General features: G+C 36.6%; 1 protein-coding gene across 4 annotated transcripts in view; it reads left to right on the forward strand.

The window, feature by feature from the left end:
• Positions 1–22,755, forward strand: part of LOC134743561 (uncharacterized) — a 252,919-nt gene that overhangs the window by 92,626 nt on the left and 137,538 nt on the right. Inside the window, exon 1 of one of the 4 annotated variants that reach the window (XM_063677077.1) lies at positions 3,463–3,747. The exons of the other annotated variants lie outside the window; for them this stretch is intronic. Within the exon in view, the coding sequence (XP_063533147.1) occupies positions 3,483–3,747 (265 nt within the window). The 5' untranslated portion in view covers positions 3,463–3,482. Of the gene's footprint in view, positions 1–3,462; positions 3,748–22,755 lie in introns of those variants that run through there. 4 annotated transcript variants of the gene reach the window in all.

Here is a 22,755-nt window from a genome sequence, read left to right on the forward strand (position 1 = left end):
TCTCTGCATACTCTTTGAAAGTAGCAGTATACCTTTTGAACAGATTTTGGCAATTTGCAGATGCATTTATTGCTGCAGATTTGGAATTGCCATTCGGTTTTCGAGAGATGTTTCTAAAGTATTTTCTGAATAACCTTAATAATTACGAATGCAATTTTGTTTCCAAAATATACTAAACCGGGTCTAATTATCTGATATATGTTTGCAAATATTTGGACGTATTTAAGAAATAAATATATTCAGACGCCTATTGGAGTTTTTATAGCAACAGATACGAACGTTTGCCTTCATACTGCTTTCAGGCGTTACATAGGGAGTTAATTAACTATTTTATGAGGTAATTATTAATTTTATTTTTGAGAAGCCTCTTTGGTGATTTTTAATTTTTGGGTACTTTATTCAAATTTTGTACTCTGATCATATTTTAAAGGATTTTCGGTTTGAAACTTAATAAGTAAGTAAATATTATTTTCTCCAATATACTCGGAAATGTTCGTCTTTTTGTATCAAAACTAGTACGGGAAGATGTTAATTATGTTAAAATTAAATTAAAAAAATCAAAATCATTACTGTACAGTTTTGTTATCGGTTTGAATTGGTTTTGATATATGCGACCTTGTCGATCGTCTTGGTGATTAGCGCGGATCTCACGCACAATTTTCACTTTATTTCGCATGCAGCAATCAGCGTGAGTGATCTTCAAGATCGTATCAAAATAAGATCAAAACGTAACAAATTGTTAAATCTGAATCTGGCTCCTGGTAGCCTAGCGATAAGACCGTACGACTTTCAATCTGGGGGTTGCGGGTTGGACCCCAGCTTGTACCAATAAGTTTTTCGAAACTTATGTACGATATACTGTGAAATACTTTGATCAATTTCAAAATTAATATATATTATCTCCCGAATATGAAATCTAAAAATATGGCAATATCGGTTTTTGCTCCTCTATCGATTTCACTAATAACAGTTTTTTTTAAATAATGTATCTTGAATTAAAAAAAAATTAAGTGGTGATCAACGGGGTTGTTTTGATACCCCCCTTTTTTCGACGGAATTCGATAGTAAACCCAGGGAGTAAAACTTCAAAACATTAAAAAATCCTTTCGCAGGTTTAGGATTTATAAGGATTTTGTTTGCATTTTGGGTTACTTTGACAAAGAAAAACCAGGATAGTTTAGGAAAAAATTACTTTATTGCAAAACAGTCTCATGTTTTACTTATTTAAAGTAAGAAGCATAATTAAACAATAAAACCATGTAATCATAATCAATAATACGATGATGTTCGGATGCTTAGCGTATCGACAGCCTGCCTTCGACCACTTCTGTCACAGCCCGGTTTAAAACTTTTTCAGGATAGTTCCGATATACTGAGGCATTATTCTAAAACAATAATACAAAAATCTGCTAAGAAACCTTCAATATATAAATAATCTAAAAAAACTATATGTCTTCGGTTGTCATTGATCAGTGATCAAAGTAAACCCTTATAGCGATCAATGACACCCCATGCCATAAAAACCGATAAAATACAAATGGCCGCCATGATTATGATCTGCAACAAGAATCGAAATTTATGTATTTACTATGTAGAACATTGTACATTAGAAGTTATACAGGCAACACACAACGGGTACACAAAACGAATATCGATCGACGGGCTTGATCCCATGGACACAAATCACAAACTGAGATTCAATCTTGCCAACCGTAAAAAAAAAACAAATGTTGCGTTCAGAAAGCGTAATATTCGAGTTTGAACATGAAGTAAAGTTTTTATCAAAGTAAATCCAGGAATCAAAGTAACCCATTCCACGGTAATCAGATATTTACCAGTCGCTTTTCGGTGAAGGAAAATATCACAGCAATAAAGCCTAATAGTTTCCCCTCTGGGTTGAAGTTCAAATGCCAGTCGCTTTCGTAAAAACTAGTTCCTACGCCAATTCTTGACATTAGTTGCCTAACGGAATCCTGGATCCCATGAGCCGTGGCAAAAAGCCGGGAGAACGCGAGAAAGATGGTGAATACGTAATTAGATAAATAACTATGAATTCTCAGTCTGACAAAGATAAGTAGATTTGACGCGTTCTGGAAAGATCTAAACGTTTATTGTAGGTATTAACAATTTCAGCCACTTTTGTTTACATAACGCCCAAAAATAAAGTAGCGTCATCCGTCCACAAAGACCTCATTTATTCCAACAAATGCTGTAATAGTTTTTTTAAGAAGTCATTGAAACGGAAATCATTCCCTCGAGGAAATCTATCTTATCCGCGTCGGGGCAGAAAATTATCTTCACTCCTACCTAATTACTTTTTCGGCTGTAATGTTTATTGTTTCCTTTTGTTGTTGACGACACTGTTAGCGTTCTGTCGGTTTATGGCTTAACTCTGACGTTGCAGATAACTCGAAAGCTTGAAATGAATAAATTTGGGATGAGGTTTTATGTCTTGACTGACTTAGAACAGTATATATACTTTCGAGGATCAACACATTACCGTGTATTATTATTTAAATTATATTTGTTTATTTAACATAGTGTATCCTTTAGGTAGAAACATTTATTTGTAAAAGGATACTTTATTATATAGGTATATTTTTTCTGAGACTAACTTTAATGTCAAACTTAGGGTAAGCATAGTAAAAGATAGCAACTTAAGTAGGTGCATAAAATTGTAAAAAAGAGCGCTTTCTCGCCAACAAACTGCATACGCAGTTTGGCGAGTAATTTTGAAATTGATTATGTATATGTTATGTTATGTGCCTTTGAAAAAAAAATGAAAAAAAAAAAAAATCTAATAAATAAATGATGGCTTATACCTTTTGCGATCTGGGAAACCGATCTCTTAACGGTGAATGAATATACAGACTAAAATTGAAACTACGTCTTTCTTGATATTAGTTAAAATGCTAAGGAAATTTAGACAATCATGCCGGGCGACGAGTGACTACACTGGAGATCTTGCCTGATTTTTTTTATATTACGTGTCAGTACACATAATATACATAGGTAACTACTTATGTGTAGATATCCAGATCAGTTCGTTATGTCGAATATGCCGGAATACACCATCTAGTTGGCCGATTATTATCTAACGGATAGTGTAAATATATCTTAATTTATTAATACTATCGAAATCGTTACATCATTTCAGCTCTAATATTTGAATTATCCCAATCCTGTCATAGAACAATGCCATTAATCGTAATGAACAAACGATGTAGGACCAAGGTCCCCGGGGTGCGGCCGGGAGCGCCCGCCACGCTCCACATGCCAGCCGCTAGCGGCCCAATCTTAAGATCGAGTGTTTATGCCGACTTTGCCCTACAACCATCTAGACTCTGCTCAGTTTGGTTGCTCCGTAAACCCCAGTGTCTCCCACATATTAGCACCTAAAAAAACAGTGTCTCTCTGTTAGAATAACGTTCCCCCGGTTGCATTTTAGCAAAAATAGTGTACAAGTGTTTTAATGTGCCACCATGAACTCTCCTTGCTTCTCAAGCAGCCCTTACATCTTTCATCCGGTATCGGACTCATCTGCTACCGAATCTGACGACAGTTCGCACTCGGGCCGCGAAAAAACCGTCAACGGCGAATCGCTAACGAAAAAGTACATCGATCCGAAACGAAGAACTATTAATAAAGTCAGCAAAAAGATACTGAAAGCTATCGAAAAGTTAACCTGTAATATCAAGAGGAATAAAAAAGGGAGGAAAGTCGTTGAGCCCACACCCGTAAAAAATGGTAGGTAAATCTTAGGTATTTTATTAAGTTTATAACCTTTACATATTATCAAAACTTTTTAAAAAGGATGATTTGTTTCTTCTAATGTCACGTAATCAAAAAAGAAATAAAAATCTATTTGAAATTTCCGTTACCTAAGTGCTATGTATTAGGTAATTACCTACTCTTAAATGATTATTTTCTGTAAATCTTTGGACTTTGATTACTTACCGAGCATTGATCGTACAAGTCATAGACCTAGCATTACATAGACCAGCTATACGCGTGCGCCCGTAAGGGATAGACATAGATGACTTCATAAACGTGGGGATACCATATTGGTAAAAATTACCCCAATATTTGATATCACGTTGGGGCGATTACCCTGGAGGCAAAGTTAGCTTGTTTGACGGTATTAAAAAATTGTTAAATAAAATGTCAATGGGCCGTTCTTTTTAGGCGTATGAACAATTTAATACCTCCTATAATTCGCGCAGGTGGTACAAAACTAAACATGTTTAGTAAATAAGACGTAAAATAAAATGTATTATGGGTTTTAATTTAAAGAAATCACAAATCGCAATCACACCAATTAATGTACACCACATTTAATCTTCACAACATTTGTTTATTTATTTTTTGGAATTAGAAGTACGAAAAAACTTCGAGGTCAAAATTACCCATAAAATTATGATATTTTCATCTGGTATCCCTAACATGATTGTTATGCAGCTAAATTAAGAAGAAGTTTAAAAATGGCTGACCTCAGACTCCTACCTACCTACGTAATTTGGGCGGATAATTTTACAAATAATGTTTTGTTAATTTGCGTAAATAATTGTGATATTTTTATTGAAATCGTTTGATTCTACATTGCTTTGAGTGTAACGTAATTTTACGATGTTATTCTCACATATTGCGTTAAGAGGAAGGTGTAAAATACCGTACTTACGTGTGAAAGGTTATGATCTCATATTTTTGCTCAGAGCGGCTATTACAGCCGATTACAGAACAATTCACCAGTATTTTATCAAAGTTCAAGCATTCAAAACGCTAACCATCACTATATTTCATAAGAGAAAGCACAATTTCATACAAAACAACGATAATTAAACAAGCAACGAACAAACATGACATGTCACGTACTTATTTGTTTGCCACAACCTCGGTTGTGGCAGCGGTGGAAAAGTGAAACTATGACAAGGACAAACAATAACAGCGCTTTCTCTGCTACTCCTACTGAAAGATACATAAGACTATCCCGTTCGGTAATTTTCCCCCACCCCTCATGACCGATCCAGTTATACTAGATTCATGGTACAAGTGAAGTGGTGAAGTTGTCAGGTAACTACACAAAATCTAATGTTCAGAAAAATCAAAAATAGATATCTTCAGCATAAAAATATCTTGAAAGGAAATTATATATTAAATATACTTTTAGAGACTGGGTTGAAAGGTAATTGTGTAACTTTAATATCCCAAAAAAGTCATGTCACGGTTTTCCTTCGAGAGTTGGCGGAAATTCTTTTATGGGCGCTTGTAAAAAGGCGTAAGGGTCGTAAAGTCCAGACATGCGATAGCCAGATTGTGTCGGTAATAACTTGGCGATGATGGAGGTCGCATATAACTAAGTTGTATTAAGTTTCCTATATTGCGTCGTTAACTGTACTGTAGGTAGTAATTAATAACAGTCATGTCCGTCGGACCACCGTGTAGTGTAACTACCGATACGTAACCTATATTATTAAAGCCCGAATTGATGTTGTTAATATAAAATGTGACGAGCTTATGACATACACACGAAAGGCTTGCACATTTATTATTCAACTGGCATGGCGTTCCTTTCTGTTATAATTTACGAACCCACCTCCTTAATCCTTTATCGATTAATTATATAAGTTTTAGGTAGGTATGGTACATAAGTAGGTCAATGAGACGTATCGAACTTGTAGCCTTTATGAACTTATTAACCGGCCTTCTCAGCTTAGCTGGTAGCAAATATTTATTTAATTTAGATGACTTCTAGTCTAACAATTCATAACCCTTTCTTGTTAGTGACCTGCTTACAACGCTTGTGTACGAATTATAGTAAAGGGAATATGTTAGTGCGATAAGCAATAGGTATTCCTTTTTGCCATTTCTATTGAACTGTAGTTTAGGTAAGTATTTTAGACATTGACTACACCAAAGAGTAAAGTAAGTTGGACTACACACACACACACACACACACACACACTATAATGTACAGTCGACGTCAATAGTATTTTTATACTTTTGCACCTTGCTAATAACAAAAATCAAAACCAGTTATTTTTAAAAATCGCTGTATTTAACATTGGATGAAGTTGGGCGAAACTCGGGTTCTCCACGGTAGAAGGTAGGTACTTTTGTCAATCCTGATTGGCTAAAAATATAACGCTAGGTACCTAGATACATATTAGAATTTGAAACACGTTATCAATTCAGTTACGATGTCTCAGTAAGAACAATAGTTCTATAACTAGGTGTCAGCCGGGAACCCCCGTGGGACTGAAGTTTACAAGCTGAATCGAATGGAACGTCAGGATGAAGAAAATAAGTAGTACATCTCAGACCCTTTAGGGAGTTTAGGAGCTACCCGTAAATAATGCAACTTTTCAGAAACATAGTTTCATGTGATTATTTTTGGGGTTCCTTAACCAGAATGGTAAAAACGGAACCCTTATAGTTTCGTTATCAAAGTCCACTAAAACTATAATATAAAATTATAGTTTTAAGGGGGGCAGTCTAAACATGTAACTAAAAGTGTTTCATGTTTGATCGCCGAATGAAATAAACCCGATCAAACTGTATACTAAAATTCATGTTTTTCAAATAAATATATCTCTATGAATACGAATATACATACCTATCTGTTGATCACATAATCAAATCTATTTTACTTACATGGTATTTACTATAAGAGGTAACTAAACGTAGTATAGGTTAGGTGATTCTGAGAGAGCATTACCCAAATTATGTAAATTGCCACACATTCATAGGTAAATTAAGATATAAATTCTAACCTCTTTATTAAAACAAGATGTCTGTGAATGTTGATTGGACCATTGAATATTTGATTTGACCCAAATATTTTGAATATCTTCGCTTAGTTGGCAAGTTTTGTGCCGACATGAGGATCTTGCGTTTCGGCCCTCTGGTATTCCCAAAGATTATGATAAAGAGACCCTCTCTGAAAGATATTGGAATATTATTGAAAGTATTTGAAAGTTTTTTTTTGTAGTCCGTTGATATTGAGTGTACAATCGCTCCAGAATATAGAAATATTTTCTGCTTTTATTGTTATTATTTAGATTAAATTTACGACTGTTGGTAATACATTCTTTTTTTTTATTTGAAAGCCGCTGGCGATTCCTTCTCATATTTCATATTTTCGTAAATCCGCTTAAAAGGTTATATTGATCAAATTAGCCATCCTTTTAGGGCAGCTATGGCTCCGCCGCACACAGACATTGTCTTTTTCATCCTAACCTAGATCGTGGGTTAAAAACCGGCCAAGTGCGAGTCGGACTCGCGTTCCAAGCGTTCCGTACATGACATAATTTAAACAATGTATTTTTTATGTGAAACGTGAGTGAAATGTATTTAAAAAACCCGTAGGGGCCGGATCAAAAACTAAGTAATTAAATCCGACTCACGCTTGACTGCACATTTCTAATAGGTTTTCCTGTAATCTATAGGTAAAGATCTATTTTGTGTATTTTTTTCAAAGTTTTAGACCTAGTACTTTCGGAGATAAAGGGGGAATGGTCGTTTTTTGCCTATTTTCTTGAATAACTTCTAAACTGTTTATCATAAAATTATAAAAAAATATATATTTGAGATTCTCACAATGAGCTCTTTCATTTGATATGTAACACGATATAGTTTGAAAAAGTTTATTTTTTAATTTTCTCATTTACCCCCCAAAAGTGGCCCCCGTGTTTAAAATTCATTTGTTTACGTTACATGTCCGTCTTTGGATCACAAACTTACATATGTATACCAAATTTCAACTTAATAGGTCCAGTAGTTTCGGAGAAAATAGGCTGTGACAGACGGACAGACAGACAGACGCACGACTGATCCTATAAGGGTTCCGTTTTTTCCTTTTGAGGTACGGGACCCTAAAAACGAGACATGCAATATTGAATGAAAATAAAACACCAACGCACAGAATAAGTGCAGGGTGCATAAAACTGACCCCCCCCCCCCCCAGTCAGTGTTATCTCTGCAGCTTACTGTGCACAGCAGCTTTAGAAGCCGCCAACGTTAAATTTCCAAGGAATTAAGAAATGTTTGAGCATTTTAGTACCTACGACTAACAAAATGGTAAACAAAAGTCTTACTTTAATGGTAACAAGCCGTTTGCAAAAAAACACCGGTCAAGTGCGAGTCGGACTCGCGTTCCAAGGGTTCCGTACATTACACAATTTAAATAATGTATTTTTCATGTGAAATGGCTTTAAAAAACCCGTAGGGGTCGGATCAAAAACTAAGTTTAAGTCCGACTCACGCTTGACTGCACATTTCTAATAGGGTTTCCTGTAATCTATAGGTAAAGACCTATTTTGTGTATTTTTTTCAAATTTTTTGACCCAGTAGTGTCGGAGATAAAGGTGGGGGGGGGGGGGGGGGGAATGGTCGTTTTTTGCTTATTTTCTTGAATAACTTCTAAACTGTTTATCTTAAAATTATAAAAAATATATATTTGAGATTATCACAATGAGCTCTTTCATTTGATATGTAACACGATATAGTTTTAAACTTTTTTTGAAATTTTCTCATTTACCCCCCCAAAGTGGCCCCCGTGTTTAAAATTCATTTGTTTACGTTACATGTCCGTCTTTGGGTCACAAAATTACATATGTATACCAAATTTCAACTTAATTGGCCTAGTAGTTTTGGAGAAAATAGGCTGTGACAGACGGACATACAGACAGACTGACGCACGAGTGATCCTATAAGGGTTCCGTTTTTTCCTTTTGAGGTACGGAACCCTAAAAAACGTGAACATTGTCATTGTAATTTATGTCGCCGAAAAATATATCAATGAAATTAAGAATTTGTGTAATATTTAGCAGATAATTAAAAATGAAAACAGATGTTAAATGTACTCACAATAACAGCTATTAAAAGCACTTTAACCGTTTTTAAGTAGGACATCTATCCGTTAATGTGCTTACAATAATATTTATCGTAAAAATACATTGTATTAAGTTGTTCGTGAATGATCGAAAGCACACGTATGGACTATTTGTTTGTCGGGTCAACGCTCCCGGGCTAAGTTGTATATGGTTGTAATGTAGAAAGCACAGTTCACTAGGCTTGCAATTGTACATGAATGGTCGCGTAATGTATTGTTGCTGGCATAAATAACCTTAAATATTTATATGTAATTTCTATATATTTCGAAGCAATAAACCAGCAGCATCTACAATGTTATCCTCGACTTCTGTCAGTGCACGCCTGGTGTTTCAAACGTAAAATATCGCCTTTATTTTGTTTATGTTCTATTTACAATGTAAGTACTTATTTAAACTTTTATTAATGTTTGAAATATGTGATTACTAATTAATATTTTTTTCAAAATAAGATGACAACTAAGTATATATTTTTATGCTATTTGGGGTTGAAACCCTTGGCCCGTGGGGTCCTAACCTAATGCTGTACAGCTTCTTAAAGAGCTATCGAAATGACTGGTCGACTTCACTGGTGACCGAAGAGTTGGCAGCTTTCTCGCACAACGTATTAGCATCGCAATACGGCGGGGAAATGCTGCCAGCATCCTCGGCACCATGTCAAAGGGCTCAAATTTCTTAGACGTACCTATTTTAATTTGATTTAGTATAAGTTTTTAGTTTTAATTAGGTTTTATTTTATAGATGTTAGTTTTTTTAAATGTACCATACATTTAATGTACAATTATATATATAATTGTAAATCATAATGTATTGTATGTTTAATTGTTTATTGCAATTATAAAAAAATGTTAAATTACCTCGACAACATAAAGAGTAGGCCAAGCAATAAGCAGGTATAGAGGGAAATGCAAGGAACACAATTTTTTACTTCGTAGCCTTGTTTGGACTAGTTAGGAGATGAACATATCAAAAGTCCCCGGCCATAACCCTGGTGCTGGGGGGGGAGAGGGGGGTTTGAAGGTTCCATTTTTCGGTTTTTCGATTATATCGGATACTATGCGTCTGAGCGACTTGGCCACTTATACAAAATGAAAAGAGATTTAATTTGTTACAAGTTTTATTCAGTCAAGTTTTTCGATATCTTGTATAGTTTTTGAGATATCCGCTCTTCAAAGTTTACTTAGGGCTCTCATTTTTATCTTGATTATCTAAATCGGTGAAGCTGCTAGGCCGGGTTTGGTAACGTTTTCGTATAAATCGGGGGTGCTGAATTCATTTTTGCATTTGCATTTCCCTCTATACCTTTTTTTGGGCATTTATTTCCTGGCCTAGAGGCAAATGGCAAAGACAAGGCTGCAAATATTTAGATGCTGTTATGAACACACGTTTTTATGAATGTTATATACCAAGTGATTTTTTACTTTATATGTCACTTTTTAACTATTATATTAATAAATTATCTGAATCAGAAAAACATCAAAGGTTGCTTTGAAGCATTAAAAAGCTTTCCCCATTGAATTTTTCTCATAATCCTTATTGTAGTTGACAAAGAGATTAATTATTTGAAATACATAATACTTGATGTAATATTCAAATCCCATTTTTATCCGTCTTACTTGGCATCATCATAATGGAATAAGTACTAGAAAAATGGACATCACTACATAGTATAAAACAAAGTCGCTTTCCGCTGTCTGTCCGTCTGTCCCTATGTATGCTTAGATCTTTAAAACTACGCAACGGATTTTGATGCGGTTTTTTTTATAGATAAATTGATTCAAGAGGATGGTTTATATGTATAATTTGTAAAGGTTTTGTGTAAATTTTAGTCCATAAACAGGAGAGGAGTTATGACGTCTTCTTTTTCTGTATGGATAAATAATAATTTTTGTTCAGAAACCTATCGTGTATTAAATAAAAGTGCATTCTGAGCCATTGCAAATTACTCTACCGGATATAATACAATAGTACACATGGTACATTTCACTATCGAAAATATAAAAGGTGCGTCCAAGCAATGCGTTGCCCTGACAGGCACAGTTCCGTCCTTTTGATTGGTCCAGCGATTTCCACGCTCCATTGAAAACGTACAAAATAGTATTTTGTGTTTGGACAATCAGTGTTGCATAATCAAAATCACCTATGCATTGATGATGAGTACCACCAGTTTACATAAGCCTATCAAGTCTAGGACAATATGGAGTTGTTAGGATCAGTTTGTGCTGGATAGAATTTAGGCTGATTGTGTAAATGGAGAGAAGGAACGCAACACATCGGCTTCCCACGCGAATTTTATTGAATAGTAATGATGCAATTTGGTCTAGTTACGGCTGGCGGTATCGTTATTCATTGAATATACCTTATTTCCATTGCTTTCAGAGCTCAAACAAGCGTTTGTCTCGGGTATAACACTGTAAAAATTATATAATATTATATAATTAAATTATATAATTATATTATGCAACACGCCTTATACACCGCACAACACATTGCACGGCTGCCTTTCGTGGCAGCTTCCGTTTTGCTGCCACAAAGTGCTGGAACGACTTGCCACCACCAGTACGAAATTGTTTATCGGTCACCTCTTTTAAAGTTAAACTCCGGAATTTTCTACTAAACAAACAAAAATTGTAGCACTTATGCAACCGTGCACACTCACACTCTCACACACTCAGTCACACTCGCACACACACAAACACATACACACCCGTTCGTGTTCGACGTGTTCTTTAGATTTCTTTTTTCTAACTTTTATTAATTGACTAGCTTTTTCCCGCGACTTCGTCTGCGTGGAAATAAGTTCCAACAGTTAGACTATGTATAGCGGCTGGATAAAATGTAATGACAATAATTTTTAGAATATGCTTAATTGCTAACACCAATTAACAGGCAATTCATTAATTTGTTACATACTTAATTTTATACTTATTTCTGCCACCTAGTTAGTTTTAGTTCTAGTTTTAGTTTTAGTTTTATCAGGCCTCACTGAAAATCAGCGTCACGTAGTGAGTCCTATGATTCACTTCGGGACATTAAGCTGAGTGAGGACCTTTTAGCACAATTCTGTTAGTTTATATTCTAAATGAATGTTATTTTATGTTGTTTTTAGTTGTTTTTTTTGTGCTAATAAATATTTCTTATTCTTATTCTTATTCTTATTCTAAAATATGATCTCAAATGAAGAGTTATTCTGGCTTCTGTTGCCACACTTAAACTGGATGTCCCCAGGCGAACGTTTACATGCGCTTGGTAAGAGAACAGGAATAACTCTGGCAGTTGTTATTACACTTCTTCGTTTATTTTCTTCGCCAATATCGCCTACGCCTCGATTTCGTAGAAGCGTCTGTCTGTGCAGGTTTGATAGATTTAGACAATTATAATTTATTAATGAATCGAATATTCGTTTGTGCGTTTGTGCTTAAAAAAAACAATATCATTTTATTCGCAACTCGTCGGTTTTAGAAGAAACCCTTTTAATTTGAAGCTCGTGCTTTAATTATTCATCATCTCATCTTCCTCGCGTTATACCGGTATTTTGCCACGGCTCATGGGAGCCTGGGGTCCGCTTGACAACTGATCCTAAGAATTGACGTAGGCACTAGTTTTTACGAAAGCGACTGCCATCTGACCTTTCAACCCAGAGGGTAAACTAGGCCTTATTGGGATTAGTCCGGTTTCCTCACGATGTTTTCCTTCACCGAAAAGCGACTGGTAAATATCAAATGATATGTGACGTTTTCAACCAAAAGGTACCACATTATCGCTTGTTGATAAGGTTGATTTCTAATTGAAGCTATATGGAAATAGCGCCTTGCTGACAAGCGACAATAAGTACCCTTTTGGTTGAAAATGGCACATATTTTCGTACATAAGTTCCGAAAAACTCATTGGTACGAGCCGGGTTTTGAATCCGCGACCTCCGGATTGAAAGTCGCATGCTCTTACCGCTAGGCCACCAGTGCTTCTCGTGCTTTAAATATTGTTATGTTTTATTTAATATAAGTTAGCTATATAAAGCGCAATCCCACACATTTGTTTTGATGCCAACACATTTCAACCGGCTTTGGTTGTGTTGCTCTCTTGCCAGTCTTGCCTTAACATAACGCAGACAAAAAACGCTATACTTTTATGGCCGTTAAATGTAATTGCGCGCATGAAATCGCATATCCTGCACATTCAAATTAATAATTTAATTCACGGCGTAGAATACGCCTTAGTCCTGACACTCCTGACACGTGTTCAATATCGCCTATTTTCATAAAACCTGTCGACTTAACTCTAACCCGGAATGAATTCTTCGAACTCTTCATTGTGAGCCAGCTGTAGCCGGTCGGTCCCTCAAACTGAGCTTAGTGCTTCTCGCCCAGGAAACTTCGTCCCTTCTGAAAGAGACCTCTTTAATCCGAAGCTCGTGCTGCGAATATTATTGCTTTTATATTTTACTTACAATTCTAGGTACTTTTTTTTAAGGTTCCGTAGTCAACTAGGCCCATATCAGACCCATATCAGAGAACTACTTAGGCCCCGACCAATATGGTTTCCGTGAAAGCAAAGGTACCAGAAAGTATACTAGCTCTTATATTAGTAGTATACAGACGGCTAGATGTAGGACTCGACACTCATATCGCTTTTATAGATTTAGAGTTGAGAAAATCTTTGATAAAGTAAACTGGAGAAAAATTATGAGCATCTGGAAAGAAGTAGGAGTAGACTATAGAGATAAGGATAATGAACTTTAGGTACAAGGAGCAGGAGGCGTTGATGGAAGTGGGAGAGTAAATTGGGAATGCAAGGATTAGACAAGGAGGGCGACAGGGGTGTCCACTTTCACCTTTAATATTTAATATATATATAGAATACTCTATACGAAAAATTGTTGAAACAGACATGGAAGGGGTAAAATCAGTGGAGACAAAATACATTTAATACGATTTGCAGACGACATCGTAGCGTGTGCAGAAACTCTGCTTCATTTAGCTCAACTAGAATATCTAATGTTAACAATGCTGGACAATAAACATAAAGAAAACTAAGACTCCTCTTACAACTTCAAAACGCACTTACACACAAACTAATCATCCTTCGATAGGTAGTTCTCAACAACATCCCAATTCAGCAGGTTGAACGTTTTAAATATTTAGGCAGCTTAGTTACCAGGGACTCCAGGTGCACACCAGACATCGTTGCAAGGATTTCTATGGCAAAAAAAGCTTTCAACCAGAATAAACAACTTAAAAAAATCCCGTTTCCCATCCCGTTTCATTGAAATCCCGTTTGTGATGTAGAAGCGAGAAGCTACTGTTTAAGGTGTGCATCTGGAGTATTTATAGCCCTTTATGGAAGTGAAACGTGGACAATGACCCTAAGTGATAGAAAGAGCATGGAAGCATATGAAATGTGGTGATGGAGGCGAATGGAAGGCATTAGTTGGAGAGGCAGGATAACGAATGAGGAGGTGCTAAGAAGAGTGAGTGAAAGGAGAGCTAGTCTGAACACTATTGCAAATAGGCGCGGAAAAATGATTGGACACTTAATACGACACGACCATTCCTTTAAAAGTACCCTGGAGGGGCGGATATGAAGCAAGCGGGGTAGAAGAAAACCCAGACGCAGCTTTTTAGATCAAGTGAAAGACAAAGTCATGTCGTATCAAAAAGTCAAAGAGCTGGCGCAGGTTAGGGAAAGCTGGAAGATACTCCACCGACAAGAGAATAACACTTCAATTGATGAACCCTTCTACCCTGTTTTATGGCCATTTTAATTATATAAACTTTGTGTTTTTTAAGCAAAGGTTGTCCATCGCCATTCAACGTGGTAACGCGGCTAAGAGAGTGATGACAACTCGGAGGCGACTTTTTGACTAGTCTTAAGTTACAATTGTAAGTTGTTATTATTTTTTTGTACTGACATGCTTAAAAAAATAGTTTAAGCAATGAAGAAACCATATTTTCAATATTGAAATAAAAAATATTTTTTTATAAATGTGGGCGGACTGCAAAAACTGCCAGGCTAAGGTGAGGGTTGAATACAACCCACGATTTTTGACCACCACACACATATGAAAGTATTAATCAAAAAAGATGAGAACAAACAAACTTGTGTAAATATAGACAATGAAGTTTTCAATTTAAAATCATTTTTAATAACTAAATAAGTAATGTTTCGCTTCAACTGACTATTTCTAGGTACATATTTATATTATTGTCTAATTTCAGATTTCTGTTTAACTGTTTAACTCTCAAAGTTCACAAAGCTAATAACGCCGCACTGACAACAAAAGAAGACCGTGATTGAAAACTTTTTGAGCTTCAGCGTATACCTTAGCGAAGCATTTTCATTATGACTTCGTTCAGAAATTCAGAGTTTAAAGGTTAATAAAAAATGAAATCGGCCAAGAGCATGTCGGGCCATGCTCAGTATAGGGTTTCGTAGTTACAATTCTGTCAGAACAGGCCAAAGTAGTAAGTATCATGTACATTTTACAAGCATGAGGGCTTTTTACTAAGAAGATAAGATTTTTTGCAATAACTCAGAAACGGCTGGATGTTCGCTATAGTTTTCGTTGAAAGGATTTATTAAGCTCTTATTTCACGATTTCTTTTATATTTTTTGGACCTTTGGTTCAAAAGTTAGATCCCCCCCCCCCCCCTCTAACGCACACATATTGTTTTCGTTCGAAACGATTATCTCCGAAAATATTAATTTTTATTAGTTTTTATTCTACCGTTCTGTCGCCATGCATGATTTATGTATCCATGCCAAATTGCAGCTTTCTAGCACTAACGATCAAGGAGTAAAGCCGCGGACGGACAGACGGACATGGCGAAACTATAAGGGTTTCTGGGTGACTACGAAACCCTAAAAAGAACAAACAATCCTTCTTGTGTAAACATACCATGAACTTTTAATACCTAAGTATTTGTCGCATTAACTCCGTGATCCGTAACTCTTTATTAAGGTGCAGTTCCGAGCCAAGCGACACTTACGGCGCCACTAACGCGCGACGAGCGACAGAGGTTCTATACGTATAAATACATCTGTCTTAAGCTTAAGGTATACCGTTCGGATTCAGAATGCACCAGCATTATTGCTGCAGTATTGCGTCGCGACATTGCTTTCGACTGCATTGCTGCCGCAAATGTGAAAGTAACTGACAATTCTGGGCGGCGATTCGGTTTTGACATGTCGCGCTGTAATACTGCTGCATTAATGCTGCCGATTGCACTTGCTGCAGGAAATGTCAAAAAGGTAGTTTTTATCAAGAAGTTTATATGTATACAAATTTTCTACTAGTCTAGGTATTTGAGGTTTTCTGTATGATATTAATGATGCGTCTTTATTTTATACCTCTTTCTAACAAGTATGTTAGTGCGATTAACTATTAAAGCGCAGTAGAAAGACATACTGCTACTATGTTAAACTCTAATGTTTGTAGAGAAAAAATATTCCTGAAGGTTTCTATTACTAAATAAGTTGCCTTTTGCTTTTATAACCGGAAAATCGTGTTTCATGAAATTAGTTTTTGATGCTAGTGAAATTTTGTTTGAAAATTAGGGGTACATTACAGAATTACATTAATCGGGTCTGAAAAGGTCATGCCATCAACATAAAGAGGACAGTAGTTTTATTTTCTTCATTGTACATAAAACTACAGTTAGCCTGAAGGACCATTTGCCTAAACTGCTCCACTGTTTACTTCCAATAGGCTTCCAATAGCCGCAATTCAGCTAACCAATTGAAACTTTTTCATTCGCAAGGCGTCCGTGTCCCACTTTGAGGTCGGTCAGTACCGCTGAATGCGTGTGACGTGGATGACGCGGGTGATGGATGGATGTTAGGACCCGGACAATTAGCCTGACAGCCACCACACCTCGTCTTTGGACAATATAATTGTATGTCAATCACGGTGCACGGAACTGCGCATTGTAGTAACTTAACAAAGAGACTGATATACTTTTAGTCATCTATTTGAATGTAACGATCGCTGGCACATAATTTGAAGGTGCTGATATATTTGTAGATCTGTCCAGAGATAATGGAACGAACCGCGAATGCGCATGGGGGGGGGGTCGCTAAGATAACAACGATTGGCGTTTGCTATCAACGATTGCCATCTTGGCTAGGCCCCCTGTTGTCGAAAGGTCTTGAACTCGCAAATCCAGGATACCAGCACGCCGCTCTGCCAACTGAGCTACCGAGACTTACCCGTTGACAGCGAATTTTTCCACTATATTCTTCATATGCGTTTTTAGAGGGCTAATATTTCTGTCATATCCGTCGTATGCGCCTTAAGAAGGTACCTATTTCGCTGTCAACGGGTAAGTCTCGGTAGTTGGTAGAAGGGTGGGTTGGTATCTCAGAGTCGCGAGTTTGAGTCTGACCCAAGAGTGAGTTTTTCAACTTTTCCTTTATTTCTAAGTTTTTTTTAGTTTTCGTTTGTAGACGTTTTAACTTAATTAAAAATGAATTTTAGAAAAGTTGACAAGTAAGTACCCATTCCTCTTTAGTTTCAGACGCACTAATATCTTATATCTTATTCTTACACTTTATTTTGGAACAGAGTTATCAGGATTGTTTTGGTATTTTGACGGGTAGTTAGATATAGAAAAGCGTCGATAGAACTGCAATAACATTGACGATCTGTGAATGTTATTGCAGTTCCGCCATATAAATATATCATACATAAAATGTGTTGCTGTTAGCATATTGGTATAGATTATTATTATACACGGTGTTTCATGACCCACTGAAAACCTAAAAACAGTTTGTTCAGAATCGATAGGAGAATCGATTGCGCTATATTTTAATGGGGGTATTTTTTTTTTTTTACATGCCAAGTCTACAAGTTTGTAATGCAATGCAACAATATCAATAACTAGCATTTGACACGTTATTTGTCAATGAGCAACACCCTTAACTGGCCATCGGTAAACATTATCTCGTTGCAGTAAAGTATGCAAATGGTCAGTTAACAGTGTTTACGATGGTAACTAGCAATTGTTTGACGTCACTCAAACGACGAAGTATATTGTATAGAATTACCAGTCGAATAGAATTGTTAAGAAAACTAAACAACTAATATTTTTTTAAATATTTATCGGATTAAAGAATAAATACTCAAGATGAGTTCAAAATAAAAAAATCTGTTGGGGTGTATCAGGTTTTCAGTGGCTCAAGTAACACCGTGTATAAGTTTATAAGCAAAGCTGGATACTTCAAAACTTGTCATTACAAGCTTTTATTTAGTTAACCTGTCCCGTTGTCAGTGTGTGGGTCTATAATCAAATCTTGCAAGTTAAGACCCACTTCCCGGTTTCGAATGAAGCTGAAAATTTGCATAGGTACATATTAAATCAAAAATCATTTATTTTCAGGCAAGTTCAAAAATGTGAGTCGGGTGACAATGCAATATTATGGTACCATCGAGCTGATCTGATGATGGGGACAGGAGGTGGCCATAGGCACTCCGTGATAAGACAACGCAACCTAATTGTGTTTGGGGTTTTAAAAGTTGGCTCGATGAGTATTAGTTGGGTCTCTATTGTTTCCCATATAGTTTTAAGTCATAATATATTGTTTGTCCACATTTTCGTTAATCATAACTTGGTTTTTTTCAAAAAGGCGTAACTTATCAGGTTTGCCATAAAACAAACCTTTTTTTTTTACAAAACATAAAACATAAAACAAACCTAACCTAACCTATTTATAGGATAACCTGAGGAAAATCCTGAAAAGTTAACGGTTTCAGAATTATGCTAATGATAATATGACAATCATTACATTATGACTTTCAATAATTATGTCAAACAAATACACCCCGTATTGGTTGCCTGTGAAAAGAAATTTACAGTCAGCTATAAAAGCTTATACCTAAATAAAATTTTTGCCAAAAACTTATTATACGAGTTAGGAAAGTAAATTTCGCGCATTGGAAAAAATACACTTATCTTAATAACACAAATTCCATGAGACCTAGACATATTAAATATATACATACATACATACATACATATAATCACGCCTATTTCCCGGAGGGGTAGGCAGAGACCACGGATTTCCACTTGCTACGATCCTGACGTACCTCTTTCGCTTCCTTCACTTTCATAACATTCCTCATACACACTCGCCGGTTTACGGTGCTCTTGACCTGGCCTTTCTTCAGGATTTCCCCGATCTGATCAGAGAAAGTCCGCCGAGGTCTGCCCCTTCCAACTCCCGTTTCTACCTCTCCCTTATATACTCTCTTTGTTAGCCTCCTTTCACTCATTCTTTCCACGTGTCCAAACCATCTCAACATACCTTTCTCAATTTTTGTCACTACATCTTCGCTCAGTCCACACTTTTCCCTTATCACACTGTTCCTAATTCTATCTTGTAATCTCACCCCACATACACTTCTCAACGCTCTCATTTCCACTGCATTGACTTGGCTTTGATGCCTCTTCTGCCATACCCAACTTTCGCTACCATACATATGTGTAGGCACCAGCACCCCTCTATGCACAGCCAACCGTGCCTTTTGCGACACCTTTTGGCTGCTCATAAAAGCGTTAAGTGCCCCATTCACGCGATTTCCAGCACTCACTCTCCTTTCAATATCTTTATCATGCTTACCGTCCCTAGTGAATAATGTTCCCAGATACACAAACTCTTTCACTTGTTCTACTCTTTCTTGACCAATCAAAATTTCACAGTTTTTCATATATTCCTCCTTTTCAAATACCATAACTTTCGTCTTACTTACATTTATTTTCATTCCTTTCCTTTCAAAAGATCCATGCATTCTAGTTACCATCTCCTGCAACTCTTCACCCGATGACGCTAGCAATACCAGGTCATCAGCGTAAAGAAGACATTTGACGGGTAACCCACTCATTCTCAGCCCACACTCATCATTTCTCAAATCATGCAAACTACTGTCCATGAACAGATTAAACAGCCACGGTGACGCTACACATCCCTGCCTAAAACCCTTTTCGATGCTACACCACTCAGTGTACGACCCGTTTACTCTCACACAAGCACAACCTCATAGAGCAAGAACAAGATTCCATCCTCATAGAGCGATTTCAGTGCCTGAATGAGACGGCCGCTCAATCCATACACCGACAGTACCGACCAAAGTTCATTCCTCACCACTCTGTCATAAGCCTTTTCCAAATCCACGAAAGCGCAATAGACCTTCTGACCTTTGGCCAAATACTTTTCGGCTATGCATCGCAAGGAAAAGACTTGATCCGTACATCCCATACCCTTTCGGAATCCCGCTTGTGCATCCCATACTTTTTCATCGGTTTCTTTCACTACTCTCTCAATCAATATCTTTGCATACAATTTGATGATTTGATGATTTAATAAATATTTAAAATTCGCTCTTGCCTTATTGTTAAGCTCATGCAAGGGTATGTACAATTCCCATATCTTACGTCTTCTAACTTCTAACTACACTTGCTCCATTCCTCATTGCAAACAATAAGGAGCTTTGAAAGTTTAACTCAACAGTACAACTGCAACGAGACAGTAAATACTATTGTCAGCGTGGGAAACCCGTATTGGTCTTGTATAGTCAACTAATATGGATTTATGTTCGTTCACTAAAGCGAATCTGTATTAGAGGATAGTAGCTCGTGGTTTAGACAGCTTGTATTTGGACTAAGTCCAGGAATATCGTTAGTTTTGCTATGAATAATCGAATTATTATAGCAATCTGTAGCCACGCAAAAGCTAGGAGGATATAACCAAACGGAGTAGCCATTAACAGCCTTTCCCCTCTGTCGAAAATAGTCGGCCAATGGTCATACACAATGTATGGACTGACGTTTATCTGACGTGGCTATTTTGACGTTACGTATACATTTGACGTTCCCCTCCCCCGCAAAAATTTGCAGACTTTTTTGTACAACAAATTACAGACAAGGCTTCTCCGTTGATTATATCCTCCTAGCCCATACCACCATAACCAACATAGGGCACAATAACATACTAATAGGAAATATATACATAATTAAAAATATATTTATTCGCAAAACTGTAAATGTAATCACGCTCTCCACACTCGTGCGCGAATCACGGCGTGAAGCCGCGAATGCGAGTATTGCGTCGGTTTCGCAGATTGTTCACGCCTTCGCGCCTTGTTCCCCGTTTTTTGTCGGTATTTCGGCCCGCGTCAAAGGAAAGCGAACTTGCAAGAATCCACATTACGCATTATTTTGGCTCCTCTGTGGCAAGATAAATATTATAATATTATGATTATATTATAATAAGCAGCTATATTTTACGATTTTACAACAAAACAAAATGGAAAAACAGCTAAATCACGTATGATGCCAAAGATAACTAACAGTTAACTCGAGCCGCTGATGCTTTTCCGCAAACCAAACTGTCGAAATGTGAAATCGCCGTGCAGTTGTGCGAATGTGGAGTCATACGTCAACGTCGCAATACGTTCGCTCCGCGAAGTCGCGCCGCGATTCACGCGCATAGTCTGGAGGGAGCTTTAGACGCAGAATAACATGTGGTCATTATTTAAGACTAATTGATTCAACTCAAATTTCGTTTGCCATGGCAAACGGCAGGCATTATAGTTAATATTTATAAACTATTTTGGTTAATCTATAGACATTGAATTTAAACGGTGCAATCTATGCACATCTAAAGGCCAATGATTAATTCAGAAAACTCACAATGTTCATACGCAAAACTAAACCAAAATGCGTAGCATATTAGGTGTTTTGTCATTTGATTAGTAAACACGAGACCTGGACAGTCGGGTGTTTAGCCCAGCATGTCGCAATCAGTGCACAAAGCGGGTATTTTATTGTGATTTACATATAGAACTCCATTGTGGGCGCGTGCCCTGTGACAGTCGCCCCCCGACCTCGGTGCCGGTGCCGTGGTCTCTGACCTGGACATTTTTTACGGATTTGTTAGTGATCTTATAGAAAACCTGAGGAATCATATACAGCGGTATGTTTAAAATAATTACTTTTATTTTCAGTAAAGAATCGGCGTAGTCTCTACAGTTTGTAAACAGTAGACGCGCTACGTACAGACGCATGCAGGTACTCGACATTTAATTTTCTGTTATAGTTCTACTGTATTGTTATGATTATTTATTTCAAAGACTTTCGAAGAACACACACTACAAGTCAGTATTAAATTAAGAAGTAAATTGGTAAACAAATTTAGCATCTATATTCCGTAATTAAAGCACATCAATATAACCTGAACATAATTACTTCGAAATCGAGCGTTGTTTATAAATAGCAAACTACGTTTAATATTTCCCGTTCCATTTTAACTGTTAGAAATTTAAAACGAATTACGCCTGCAGCGCACGGATAATCTGATTTCATTGAAACAAAGTGCTACCGACCCGACTTTAAATACATTATTTGCAAATTTCTCCGATATCTGGAGGAGTCCGCTTGATTTCTTCTCTAACGAAGCGAGAGAGGTGGTCTGTTTAACTATCGGCGAGTATCGTTTATTCTTTAAGTTCATTATTTACCTACTGTATATCTTTTTAGAATCCGATATATTTACAGGCTATTTTTCAGAAAAGTAGCTCTACGTTCTTTAAATATTTCTTTGTAGTTTTACATGTATGTAAAATGTATAATTTTGGTGCAATAAAGAATATTTACTTACTTACTTACTTACGTTCAAAGACACGCAGAGCCTGTATTTAATGACAAACTATTTCATTAGGTATTACTAATATAAGCTAGTGCGTGTTAACGTAGTACTATGTACATGTTTAAGTTTACTTATGTAGGCACGTGATTTTTTATGATTATCCTTGTTTCAGTCAAGATTTGTGTTATTAAAAAAAAATACTCACAAATGAGTTCAAATTCAACAAAAA

This window comes from Cydia strobilella, chromosome 8 (genome assembly GCF_947568885.1).
Source record: "Cydia strobilella chromosome 8, ilCydStro3.1, whole genome shotgun sequence".
NCBI classification, from domain to species: domain Eukaryota; kingdom Metazoa; phylum Arthropoda; class Insecta; order Lepidoptera; family Tortricidae; genus Cydia; species Cydia strobilella.